Source organism: Glandiceps talaboti, chromosome 18 (genome assembly GCF_964340395.1).
Source record: "Glandiceps talaboti chromosome 18, keGlaTala1.1, whole genome shotgun sequence".
Taxonomy (NCBI): Eukaryota; Metazoa; Hemichordata; class Enteropneusta; family Spengelidae; genus Glandiceps; species Glandiceps talaboti.
The window spans coordinates 3,252,090-3,266,272 of NC_135566.1; the positions used below are offsets into that span (position 1 = coordinate 3,252,090).

General features: G+C 35.3%; 2 protein-coding genes across 5 annotated transcripts in view; one reads left to right on the forward strand and one right to left on the reverse strand.

Moving 5' to 3' along the window:
- Window positions 1-4,562, reverse strand: part of LOC144448799 (kinase suppressor of Ras 2-like) — a 24,497-nt gene extending 19,935 nt beyond the window's left edge. For all 4 annotated transcript variants that reach the window (XM_078139097.1, XM_078139098.1, XM_078139096.1 and 1 more), the window contains exon 1: window positions 4,280-4,562. In XM_078139097.1, the coding sequence (XP_077995223.1) occupies window positions 4,280-4,432 (153 nt within the window). In that variant the 5' untranslated portion in view covers window positions 4,433-4,562. The remainder of the gene's footprint in view (window positions 1-4,279) is intronic.
- LOC144448800 (replication factor C subunit 5-like) lies at window positions 4,087-11,769 on the forward strand. Its single transcript, XM_078139099.1, has 10 exons — window positions 4,087-4,675; window positions 5,231-5,295; window positions 5,714-5,850; window positions 6,713-6,866; window positions 7,508-7,667; window positions 8,158-8,239; window positions 8,769-8,898; window positions 9,500-9,577; window positions 10,083-10,137; window positions 10,720-11,769. The coding sequence occupies exons 1-10, from the start codon at window positions 4,647-4,649 to the stop codon at window positions 10,814-10,816; spliced, it is 987 nt and encodes a 328-aa protein (XP_077995225.1). The 5' UTR covers window positions 4,087-4,646; the 3' UTR covers window positions 10,817-11,769.
- Window positions 11,770-14,183: the final 2,414 nt, after the last annotated feature.

Consider the following 14,183-nt stretch of genomic DNA (forward strand, 5'->3'; position numbering starts at 1 on the left):
TTCAATATTGTTTTTGCTATGAAATTTCAAATGGCTGTTCCATTATTTCAGAGGTAGAACATGACTGCTGTCATGAGTAGTACAGTAGTCGAGTTTCAATATGTGACAAACATGTCTATAATGACTATATGGTTCAAACAGAGTTGAAAGTGTAATAACCTCCAAGCTTTCAATTTACATGTATACTTCAACACTCCAAAATCCCAGTTTATTTTTCTATTTTTTTGTATTCATTCCTGTATCATGATGTTCTACAGTGTTTTTGCCTGGTAACAGAGAGGTAAATCAGATAAGAACAACAGTTTTCCATACATTTCCCCCAGTTTCGTTTTGGAACCCCATAAAATGACTGGGGAACTCACCTGAACAAAAACACTGATAGGGAAGCCTTGTAAAATGACTGGGGAACTCAGGTAGATTTTACCTACTTACCTGATACCACCCCCAGCAAAGTATGCACTGTTTCAACTACGTTTGATCAATATTATTAAACCTACATGTAACTGGGTTTCTGGTTCAGACCGTTCACCCATAGTTTGCAGTACATTGAATGTATCAAAAGTTTAACAGATTTCCCCTCCAGGTTATCAGGCATAACGAGATGAAACAACATCAGCATAAAAACCTATATAGCTTCTAAAATTTATCAGCAATCCTCACAGCTTGTAGTCTAGTGGCAATCCATGTCTCCGAATCTCTTCTCAAAAAGAAACATCTTGAGATTCAAGGCCACAGCCTCTAGACTACACTGTTGGTGCTTCACAAAGAGATTGGAGTAAATAACCACTATGGCAAATCTTAATCAGAAAATTTCAATATAGGTCACCATGATATTAACAGACACTTGACGCAGGGTGTGGATATTTATGAAAATCACTGTACCTTAGGCAATATTGTGAAAATTCACCTTTTTTTTATTTTTCGATGAGTACACTGCTACAGTTAGTCTGTTTGATAGACATTGAGGTGAATGACATTACGATGATGACACTGTGAATCATCCAATTTTAAGTGCTAATTTCAAAGTTTGAATCATATAATTTGATTAACTGCTGGTGATGTCAAATGAGGTCACATCAACTTGAGGTCAAAGGTCAACACAGGTCAATAATCTGAATATACCTTTCAGCAAAACTATTATGATCAGTCTTCTTAAATTCTATAAAAATCGTTCAATAGCTTCTATCATTTTATATACAGGTACATAAAATTAGAAATATTCTTGCACAAAATACTTTATCACATAACTCAATGAGATACATTTCTCTATATAAAAAACATGTATGTGTTGTTGTTTTTTCCATTTATGTTACAACATTGTTATCTAATTGTACATGTTCTTATACTTTTTTAAAATACAATTTTGAGGTCTTCAATGGAAAGAAGTGTTTCATTTACTTCAGTACTGTAACACTTACTTGAATTACCCTCAATGAATATATTTTATTTTATTATTAAAACTAAAGCTTTGCTGAAGAAAGGAATCACGATTGTGATGAAAACTATGCAAAATTCTAGATTAAAACATAGCTATTTCAACTTGTTGCAGCATGTACAGTATGTGTACATAACATAACCAGGGGATTCAAATCTGTCATACAACACACATATGCACATGGTGCCCATATCAATAACATTATGCAGAAGTGTGGTAAAAGTGTGGTATCACACTTCCTGCTAAAGTAATTGTTATGGGCTTCATATACCACAGACAGTGAGTTTTGAAGTAGGTTTATTTATTTTCCTTGTTTCAACATGTGAGGAGCAGTTGAATGACAGTATTTTCATTCCTACTGATTGAATAACATAATTTCATATATCAACTGGGCACATGGCCATTCACAATCAAAATACAAATGGATGAACTATAATAGATATGTGATAATGTTAGAAATATTGGACAACAACATATATAACTGTTTCTACTCATTACAAACAATACAAACTAGGTTAAATGACTGGGTGGACTGATCCATAATCTATTTCCATGCTTACACATTAATAACTGGTACGGTCAATTTATAATTTTATATTGTTACAAAAAATGCACTTAAACATAAATTTTTTTACAGTAAAAGAAAAGTTTTGAGTAACTGAATATGAATTCATGAAAACATTACATAGCTTGACCCTAAGCTGACTAATCGCTAAAACATGACTACTTCTGAATCAGAATTACTAGATGTGAAACAACAATGCAAGTATATCATATGTATAAGATGTCTCCATGATAAACTGAGAGGGTACTGAGAAAAGTGACAGCAAGAAATTAGACTTCATTTGTATGACAACTAGAGGATGGGTTTCCCTGATATTTGAGATTGGAGTCACCCTGCAAACGCATCAACATGTAGAATAGTGTTTTTTGTTTTTAAATAACGAGTTGACATGAACTCTGTTCAGAAATGAATGTTTATGTTTTTTTATGACATGTCATGGCTAGTATATTTCTTTCTCTTTTCTTTTTTCTATTTTATTGTTATTTGTCATCAAGAAAATAAGAATAAGGCAAAAGTGGAATATGGGATTGCCTTGCATTTGAACTTGTAAGTTATGGCTACATCAAACACATACCAAAAATGTTGCAAACCAAGCATTTTTAGTTTGTTGTGTGTTTGAATCAAGTCATATCAACCTGTCTGATTGGCTGCCCTTATTTGGGAACAGATATCTACTGACCAATCAGCGCTCATTCTTTCATATCAAAATGAGGAACAATTTTATAACCCTCTAGCTCACAAACATTTCATGATATGGTCCTTTTTTCCCTATATGTCTATGGTCCACCCAACTCTACAAGTGTCTAAGTCTAGAGCTTCGAATTTGACTTCAGTGGAATGATGTTGCATAGTTGATGTAAATGGTCAACATGTATCAATATGACATCCCTTGCTACAATTTACCCCAAATAAAAACCAATCACTGAAAAGAGCTTTTCAACAGTAACAATTTATGTGCTGGTCTTTTGTTATAAATTGACTGTTATGTTGTTGTTGCTATGTTGAGGACGCTAAAACATAGAAACTGCATCGTCTGTGAACATTCCCCATAATGTATATAACATTGTAAGCTTATCTGTAATTTAATACAGCTCTGTTATTTGCCATGTTGTTTCTGTTTATGTTATCCTAAACCATGACATGCTTCAACTTTTGATGTGTATTTGTAAGAAGATAACATTTTCTCATCAACAAAAGCAAAACTTATGTTTGTATTGCAAGGTCTAGTATTAAAATTTACACTTTTTTCATGATTACATTATTATAAGACCTTATTATACTACCTTTGTTGTTCACAAGGATATGAGTTGTCATCACCAAGTTTATGTATATTGCAAGGCTTTAAAACACATGATACAATGACTTGAAATGACATATTACATGATATGACCTCAGTTTACAAAAGCAGTTGAGGACACATTGTATTCTGTAAGGACATTACAATATTCGATCTGAATTACAGAAGGTCACTGCAGAAAATCATCTTTCGTTTCATTGCATAGTCACGTACAATTTACATTCAGTGGTGCAAAGACAAAGTATTTAATGCATGCCTTTGATATGATAACATTACATGGAAATATCAGGCCTAAACAATGTATTGATTTTCGAGTCACATATTTGATGGCCTCGCAGGCAGGTGCACACAGCTGTCGCCTGGTATTTTCATTTCACTGTTGCAACTTGCAAACTTGTCATTCATTGTGCATGTCGTATACATCACAAGTATAACACCCCGTATCTGACCCAAATTTGCTTTATCATTCTAATTAAAGACGAACAAAAATGTGTGAAAGATGCACGCGTCTACTAATATCGTGGGAGCAGTGAGGTATTAATCTTGGAATGTCACTTACGTCATGACAAAATGCTTTCGGGTAAACATCAAACTCGATTGCCTTGGTTTACGTCGAAAGAGGAACAGACGGTCGCGTAAACAACACACCTGTATGTGCGCAGACGTCTCATTCGTCGTCGGCTGTAAATAACGTATTGTCTTCCTGATTCTAGAACATCCTGATCAGAATACATCATGTAAAGCCCCCTCCCCGATTTTTCAATTTCTAAATTAAAGCTACGCTGTGTGTCGAAGAATTTACCAAAATTACGTGACTTGCTAAACAAGTTGCAGCTTGCACGCAAAGACGAATAACCAAGCTGTGCTCAAAACGTCACAACACCTTCTTTGCAATAGTGACAATAATTTGGATTCGCTAAACGGGAAACCCATGAATGATAATTAGGCATACATGTAGTGTAGTTTATAGTTTTGATCTCACCTCTGCCTCTCTGATTTCCCGTCTGATGGTAAAACTGGTGTTTTCAAACTGGGTTCGCAGCCCCGACAGCGAGTCCAATCGACTATCGATCACGGTCTGTATGGTGCGACATTGATCAAGAGCCCGCTGTGGAGTAACGTCTTCCTTTGACATGTCTTCGGCTATTTCCTGTTGAGCGCTATAAAGAATTTGATTCAATTTTAGGAAGGAAACAGTGGATGTAAAATCCCCATCACGGATGTATACATTCGAGCTTCGCGATCAAAACAGCGAAGATGGCAGCCATCTTGGAATAAGAGGTAATGATCACGTGACTGGCTAATCGATATCCCAGGCATGCGTAGTGTAGTGGCGCCAAATTTCCACGATGGCTGCAGAACACAAGAATCTCCCGTGGTAAGTTTTACATGTACAAATGATAACAATTGCGAAGTTTAGCAGTTTTTCATCACCTACATATTGTAAAATCTGGACACCATTGATAAGGCTTATGTTGTTATTTAACCAGTTGCCATTCATATTAGGGCAACAGTTTTACCCAACTACGATTGTTATTGTCAAGAAGGGGGCCAACTTGAGGGGGATGGGGGCGCTGTCACGACTCCGTACTCAAGTCAGAGCCTCCTAGACCCTGGGACTAAATCACACGATCGACCTTCATGTAGAGTCTATGATTGCATCCACCCACCCCCAAAATAGTACCTTTGATATGCATAGAATGCATGTGATTACTACAAATGTTTACTTGTGATACTTTAGGTACAGTCCCCCCCCCCCCCCCCGACCTCTAAGTTGTAACCCCTGGGACCTAACCATTTATAAATATATATTAATATGAAACTCAATACATTTTGAGTCAGATTATACGATACGCATTTCAAGAAAAGGAAAAAAATGTGAATTTTTCTGGTACATTTTTTGTTGAATTTCCTTACTCTTTTCTTTTTACAGGGTAGAAAAATATAGACCAAATAAATTAGAGGATCTTATAGCACACACTGATATCTTGTCAACTAGTAAGTATGATGTAATCATTTTATCCTATAGTGACATTTGATTGGTTGAATTTCCATATTGACCTTTAACCTCATCAAACCTCAACCAAAATGTCACATTTGATCTCTTGTAGAATGTGCATCATGCACCAGGGACCAATGTCACTGTAAATCTAAATTCTTCAAAACTTAACCATATGAAAGCTCGTTAGTCAGTAAGACATGACATGACAATCATGCCACGCTATCAACCAACAATGACAGTGGTTTCCAAGCAAACACAGCAGATCTTAGTCTAGTTCCTAATCTGTTGGAAATAATAAAGGGAACTTGGGGGTTCACAGTCTTGTTCTCAAGGAATCAACAATCTTTTATTGCAGTTTTCATTTTTCAATATTTCAATATTGGTAAGACTAATTATCTTGTATTGCTTCATCAGTTGATAGATTCATCAAGGAAGACAGACTGCCACATTTGTTGTTCTATGGACCTCCTGGTACAGGGAAAACATCCACAATATTAGCAGTAGCTAAACAGTTATACTCCCCAAAGGAGTTCAACTCCATGGTTCTAGAGGTAAGGCAGTGTACACCCCCAGAAACAAACAATGGTAGAGCCCATTGAAATTTACATATTGGCAAGGCAACAGTCACATTGCTGAAATATAATCTAGACTTTCAAAAATTAATTTGGTTTTATATCCACAAACATTATTTTAATTATTTGAAGTTCCAACCTTATGAACCCATTTACGGTTACCAATATTTTGTTTTTATGAAATTTTCAGGGAAATAACAGACAGAACTGCTTCATGGTGACCATTTTAGAATCTTGTAACGTTTACATGTTTGCAATATGGTGGCATGCATGACTGCTTCCATGACTGACTTATCACTTCATCATATCCATGTATAGAGTATAGATGGTCATGTTGGAGTCATGATGGTCAAATGGTTAGAGTGGCCAGCTTGGAATCTGCATGTTGCAGGTTCGAGCCCTGTCGCTGCCATTTGTTTCTGAATGGCCAGAGTCCTTTGACCAGATTTGAACCACAATTATGCCTCAGTCAGCATGGCTGTATAATTGGGGACATAACAGGATAGAGGTTACAATGTGAATGCTTTAATCATAGGCACTTAGAGGCTACAGTGGATTGTATACTCCTCGGGGAGTTAAGGAAGTTTGCCATTTTGCCACCATTGATCCATGCCAGGAGTAATAATTGTTAGCTCCTTGAGCTCTCAGGAAAAGGTATATTAGTCATTACAAGTTCACATTTTAATGTTCAAGAATTTGATTCAAGGCATCATCCATTGTGAACGTCATCAAATATATCTAGGTGTTTTAAAAGACAAAACTAGGTTCTAAAACCTGAACTAAAAACTTAAAAGAGAATAAAGATACCAAGTATCAATCTATCGCCTTATTATTATTACAGTTAAATGCTTCAGATGACAGGGGTATTGGCATTGTGAGAGGACCTGTACTAAACTTTGCCAGTACAAGGACCATCTTCAGATCTGGATTCAAAATTGTGATTTTAGATGAAGCTGATGCCATGACAACAGATGCTCAAAATGCATTAAGAAGAGGTAATTGTACTTCAATCAATACAAAATATGACATTCTTTTACATGTATAAATTGTGCTTCTTGAAAACTTTACATGCTTGATTTTATCTCCAGTAGATGGGATTCCTCATTCTTATATCATGGCAGTCAGAGAGTGTAGGATAGATAACAGATGTGTTTTCATTCGTCTTTGTAAGATAGCCATGTGTGTGTGGAATTATTGTGAAATACCTGAGGAGGGTACTCACATAATGTACTCATAATTTTTAAGTATTATGTCAGGGTTTGTCACCCCCCCCCCTCTTTGAATGACCTTTGACCCCATAGATTGGACAATACAGTTTCCAAGTTGCCACTTTTTCTGAGATTCTTTGGAAATGTAATTTCCAGAATGTAGAATTTCAAATTTTTCTGACACTTTTGATTCCCAATTTTCAGGCAGAATGTAGACATTTGACACTTAGGTTCTGGCTGAAAGATAGACTTTTGACCCCTAGTTTTTTTTTAATTTTTGTTGTATTTGTGCTTGTAATTTGAATAATCCCGGTTACACCTGCCCTCCCAGTAATGAAATCCCTTGAGGCATATGGAAATGGAAAGATAAACAACAACAATACTCCATGATGTCAATAATAGTCTTTATTTTATCTTTCTTTCCACAGTTATAGAAAAATTTACAGAAAATACCAGATTTTGCCTCATCTGCAATTATTTGTCCAAAATTATCCCTGCTTTGCAGTCTCGATGTACCAGATTCAGATTTGGTCCACTAGACCTTGAACAGATGATTCCTAGAATCGAATATGTCATTGAACAAGAAAAGTAAGTCGAGTTTGGGTCCTCTAGATCTTGAGTAAATAATTCCATGACTGGAATATGACATTGAATGAGAAAAATACGTCAAATGAGGAGACTTGAGTTGAGTGCATGGGGTGCTTGAAATATAGACTGACTGTTAAATGCATATCATGGATTTGACCTTGACCAAATCTTCAATGTCAGTTGTCTGATAAGAATATTCATTACCTTGCTTATTCAAATGATGACCAACCAATATCATGATTGACTTTCGTGGATTTGGTCGTAACATCCAAATGACCTTGATCGAAACTTTCAATGGCAAATGTCCAAAATGACACTGTTGACAACAGTTGCTTTGACAACTTTTCTGACTTTCCTCTCTGTACTCAGAATCAATGTTACAGATAGTATGACCATCACCCAAAGTTTCAAGGTCGATTGACATGTTCACATTTGTCCCCTAAACTGGAAGTCAACATCAGATTTTCTGACATTCTGTTTCTGCATGCAGAATTAATGTTACAGAAGATGGCATGAATGCATTGGTAACCTTAGCAACGGGAGATATGAGGAAAAGTTTGAATATTCTTCAGGTATGTTACAAGCACTTACACTCCACAGTTCATGGATTTTTTTTTTGTATATTTCTATATTGAAATCTTTTACCATATTCTGCTTTGAGCCACAGTTGTTTTAACATTTGTCATACTTTTTGGCATGTCTCTAAGAAAACTTATCTTGTTGTTCTACTTGCTAATGGCGTCCATACTTCATTTTATTCTTCTCATTGTAAATAAAGGTATTTTCGTAAACTTTGGGTTCTGGAGAGCCATTTCATGATTTCATGTCACATAAATTTCACATGATTGGCAAGAAACACCAAATTGAAACGCTAGGTATTTCTTGGTAATCAAGCAAAATTTATGTCATGTGAAATCATGAAATAGCTCTCCAGAACCCAAACTTTATGAAAATACATATACATATCCACGAATGACAGACGGAATATAATTTTTTTTTTAAGTAAGATGTTGATCAAGCTGCACTATTTAATTTAGTATATAGGAAGTATCAACGAGCACATTGTTACTTTCATTTGTGAATTCTTTCATTGTATTTCAGAGCACGTCCATGGCGTATGATGTCGTGAATGAAGACAACGTCTACACCTGTGTTGGACATCCACTGAAGAGTGATATAGCAAATATTGTAGATTGGATCCTTAACAGTGATTTCACAACTGCATATAACAGTATCCTTGCACTGTACATGTTAAAGCTATACTAGCTACCACCGGAATGCGTTTTTTTAAAACTGTTTTGTTAGGTACATTAACTTACTTGTAATATTGTACACCGTGAACAGTATTGCATCACCTGTGGGTAAACACAGGGTTTTTTTTAGCTATATGAACGATGAATCAAAATAAAATTGATTTTTGGGTCCACACCCAAAACTCAGCACCCTCAACAGTGACCATGATTTCAAGCTGTTTCTATACTACCTATGGATAATATCAACTACTGATTAATATGTACAATATCTGATTATTGATATTTTAACAATTTTCAGGAAATATATTGTGGTTGTCTGACCAAAAAGTTATACTCCAATTACAACTAGCATACATTTAACATCCATCCATCCATCCATCCACACACGCACATACACACACACACACACACACACACACACACACACACACACACACACACATACATACATACATACATACATACATACATACATACACATGCACATGTGAGTGAAAACATACTTGGTAACTCTGTCCAACCGTGATGGCAGAGGTAATAATTTCATAATTGTCCTTGCAACCTTAACACTCTTCATAGATATTTTAGAGTTGAAAACAATAAAAGGCCTGGCTTTACAAGACGTATTGACTGAAGTACATAAATTTGTACACAGATGTAAGTAAACTACATTATCAGATTTTATGATATAAGTAAACATTGCTATATGGTGTTTTTGTGGTGTCTTTCTTTGTATTTGAGTGTTTTTAGCAACGCCAAGGCACATTCCTCTTGATTCTATCAATTGGCAATAAAGAATATTATCATTATGTATGTTTTGAACTTGCCACCAACTTATAGGACCATATTTTAAACACCAATTAACAGCACATTAGTGTGTGTGTGTGTGTGTGTGTGTGTGTGTGAGTGTGTGTGTGTGTGTGTGTGGTGGGGGGGGACACTATGTGTTTGAATGTAGAAGCCGTTTTTACATGTATAACTCTGAGTGTGTAACATGGCATGTTGGTAGTAATTTTCAACCAGAAAGCGACATACCCTGATTGGAAGATGTCACAATATTACCCTCCAATATTAGAATACTTTATTATTTCCAACTGAGAGTTGATAATTTGTATGCAAATTTGATGTGTAGATATTAAAATAAAGTATTGTGTCTTCACAGTAGAACTACCCCTGAAAGTACGATCCAGGATGCTTGAGAAAATGGCAGACGTAGAGTAAGTATAGATACAACTTACAGTACATTTGATATGAGATAGTTTGGATGCTGTCTGGAAATGTTATCCAAACAATGCAGGGAGGATGGTGTCAAACTTTCAAAGCCCATACTGTGGCCTGTTGGAATTTGACATTCTGTGTTTGTCTTTGGTTATTTACTCTTAAAAGGGGAACACCATGATAGGAAATAGATGTATTTTCATAAACTAGTGTGAGAACGAGGTGAAATTTAGTTTCATTTGGTGTTCCTTGGCAATCTTATTCCTTGGCAATCTTGCAAAATTATGTTATGTGAAATCATAAAATAACACCCCAGAAGGCAATGTTTATAAAAATATATCCATTTCCTGGAGTGGTGTTCTCCTTTAAACAGTTCACTGCATATCTTACGAAAAGGCTTATATTAGGATAAGGTGAAAAACAGTAGTCTGGCAGAACTATCAAACAAGGTGGCCCTGAACAACAAATCAATGGAATGACCCTACGTTATCCTAATGGCTCCACTGATAAGATAGCACTAATGCAAGAACCTAGGATTGAAGCATGGCCCTTTAACATTGTTTTCTTTCCTCTAACTACAGATATCGTCTAGCTGCTGGAACCAGTGAGAAGATACAACTTGCATCACTTATTGCATCATTTCAAGTTGCCAGGGAGATGGTAACCCAGGAGGCTTAAAGAGACAATAATTTAGTGATGGATAAGAGTCTGCTATGACATAGTATATTTCGTTTTGTTTTTTTCTCTGTTGAAAAGTAATAAATATATAATCAGAATCTTGTGTTGTGATATAATATTTATTGCCTGACTATGAGGGATCTACTAGATGTCTGTTACCACAGGGTTGTTACAACTGAGAGCAGAAGGAAATAGTTACACAACAGCATGAGAGGTATATGACATCTACTACATTGTAATGCCCAATCTATGCTCAATGTGCTCAGTTTATAAAAGTTCATAAATTTATTTTAACAGACTATCCACACTTGAGAATAGAGAGAAGCATGAAAATGTATATTTTGAATTTGCATTTTCAAATTTAAAGACGGCTAAACTCATGTTATGTACTGGGGTAGTTTGAGTGTGGGCACAGGTATGAATAATTTCTCTTCAAGGAGTCACCATAGAGCCAGTTTTATTCAGTTGTGCAAGGACAACTTCTTGGCATTATTACTGTCACCATCCTCAAACTTTACATACTAGCTATATCCATTACATTCACACTAGCCTCATTTAAAGTGCAAAGTCTTTCAAGAGACTGTTTCCGGATCATTTAGCCTGGTCTGAAATTCTCACGTTTTGAAACTCCAAGTCACACTGATATAAAGTGTCTGTGTGAACAACTTACTGGTAAAGCCAAAAAGTGTACATAACACTTTTCTATATGACATACTTACTGAAGTCTGCAATGTTTTGTCTACTATTGAGGACAAATATGTAACTTGTGTTCAAAATAAATCCGACAACCTTGAGTACTCAACAAATGAAGACACAAAAATAGTTTATCCAGGCATATATATTTTATTACGGGCAATGGACTGCTTGATCAAACAATCTCTGAAAACATGGCTAAACTGTACAATTCAAGATGTCCAATCTTTACTCATCAGCAGAGACTTTGTCAATAAATAGCGCCCTCTACGGGTACATCCCAGACAAGAATTGACTTTGTTTTTTTTTTCTACTGGCAGCTGTTCAGTGAGGTGTATCTTACTACTGTATTGTTTTATCATAAACAAATGGCCTATCACTTCGACCAGTAACAGGTTAAAATACTGAATTAATTTCCAATGAAAATCTGCATTTGGACTTTCTGATATAAATTTACAAAATTGCTAATTTTTAGCACATTCCAAGTTAAATGAATTCATTTTTCAACAACAACCAAAATGTAGATAAAAGATGCATCAATATTAACAATACACCATGTATATATTTTAGGTGTGATGACTTCTCAAAAATTCCTCAAAATTGTTCTTTCTTTTAGTCTGGTAAAAAGGGTATGAAAATATGAAAATACTATATCATATGAAATCATAGCCATCACTTTCTGAAATCTGCCAATACTGTAGCAAAGTTACATAGAGGGTACTAAATAATGAAAATGTCTGACATGTAAGTTACCCAGATACAAAACATGTCCTGTTATTTAATAAACTTCTGAAATTCCCCCTTGTAGCAGTTATACCATTACTGTATGTTGTAGCATTATACTAAAAACTACGAAACATTCTGCATGCGTACAATAAATACAAAATACATCAACACTAACAAACCCATATCACTCAAATTTTAAATTATTTATAACATTCCTAATAAAATAGCTCTAAACTCTGCAACAAAATCATAAAAAGTTAATGAACTTGGTTGGATACATGTTTTTGCAATCACAAAGAGACCAATGATGCATTCCTGAAGTTCATGTATATGTTCTTAAATTATAATATTTTGTGATTACTTTATATGAAGCGACTGCTGTATCCCAAGTTTCATTGACGTCATCTATGGAAAACTATAGTTAGGTGGTTTCTAATCAATAAATCTACCCGTTCTTCAATGTATTTTCATTTTTCATCGGTCACCATTTTGTTTTAAAGTTGGACTAGAAATATTTAGGTTGGGTACATGGGTTTAATAAACAGAAAAGTTCAATGTACTAGTAGGTTAAAACGTTCTTTGTGAACAGCACCCTCTACAGTTACAAATTGCTCACTAGAGGGCGCACCTTGGCTGGGATTTGTAGCATGACAGGACAACTCCCAGGTATCCTAAAATCATTATACAAGATAATTCTGGTAATGAATTGCTAAAAAATGTGCGAGAGAAATAACAAACTCGTCTTTTCATGTCAAATGTCATCTTTCTTACAATCTTGGTCTACGTTACAATACATGTGAACTCCTTTGCATATAACTACATTTTGAATGTTTACAAAACTATGAAGATAAAACCGATTTTTAAATGCCCTGAGTTTGGAAATGTTAAACCGTCATGTAAAAATATTCAAAATCTTTAAATTGTGACTGTAAGTGATTGTTTTAATTCAGGAATCTGTATATTTGGAATACTTTCTATAAATGCATATTTCCTTCTTTTTTTATGAGCTATAAAAATGTTTAATTATAGATTTTATAACAAAAACAAAATTGTAGTTCCTAAATATTACCGAGAAGTCTTATTATTATCTAATTTCATACATTCAAACCCACATCTACTGTTTATGCTGTTAAGACAACATGAGCACTGTTACATCACTAAGCCAGCTTGCCTCTGAACATACAGGGTTCTCCCTGGCCTAAAATTGGTGCTGGTCAGCAGTATTCATAAGCTTACATATTCTTGTAGGGTCACAGGTCATATAAATGATACTACAACTGCTATGGTAGTCTAGTGGCTTTGATCCTCCAATCTCTCTCGCATCTAATCAAATGGATGTATATGTATGTAGAACAATATTCTATGCTAAATTTTATATCACCACAAACAGCTGTATTTAATCCAATTGCAGTTTGATGACGTCATCATATCCACATGTGACATGCATTCAAACTTCAAGGTGGCGTTATGATGTAAACATCATTTGCATATCAGGATTGGGGTCAAGCTAGCTTAGCCATATTTGACTAGACATGAGAGAGATCAAAGAGGAAAGAAGCCACGGATAGCCTCTAGACTATATAACTACAGGCCACTAGCAAGAATATACTTTATGTGTACAGTATGACTGGTTTGAAGGTTTCTATTTAGGCAGTTATTTTTTTAGTGTTGACGGGTGGTTCTACACTCATAGATTTGTCATTGTGGATGCTCCAGTATCAATCACCTTGGGAGTACCCACACTAACGAATGCTCCAGTATCACTCACCTAGGGAGTACCCACAATGATGAATCTCAGGGTCTAAATACTGACTCATACCTGCTTTGGGACGAACCTTTGTAATGTGAAACTCTCTGAATAGTTTAACCTACTGACAATATCAACAAGAATGAATAAATTTGAATTTTTATTAGGTTTACCTTGGTTTCTCTCATGGCAACCACTCTA

Coding starts and splice junctions, on each gene's coding strand:
- LOC144448800 (XM_078139099.1), top strand. CDS start 4,647: ATGGCTGCAGAACACAAGAATCTCCCGTG. Junction 6,867..7,507: donor TCAAAATGCATTAAGAAGAG/GTAATTGTACTT, acceptor TTCTTTCCACAG/TTATAGAAAAATTTACAGAA. Junction 9,578..10,082: donor ACATAAATTTGTACACAGAT/GTAAGTAAACTA, acceptor GTGTCTTCACAG/TAGAACTACCCCTGAAAGTA.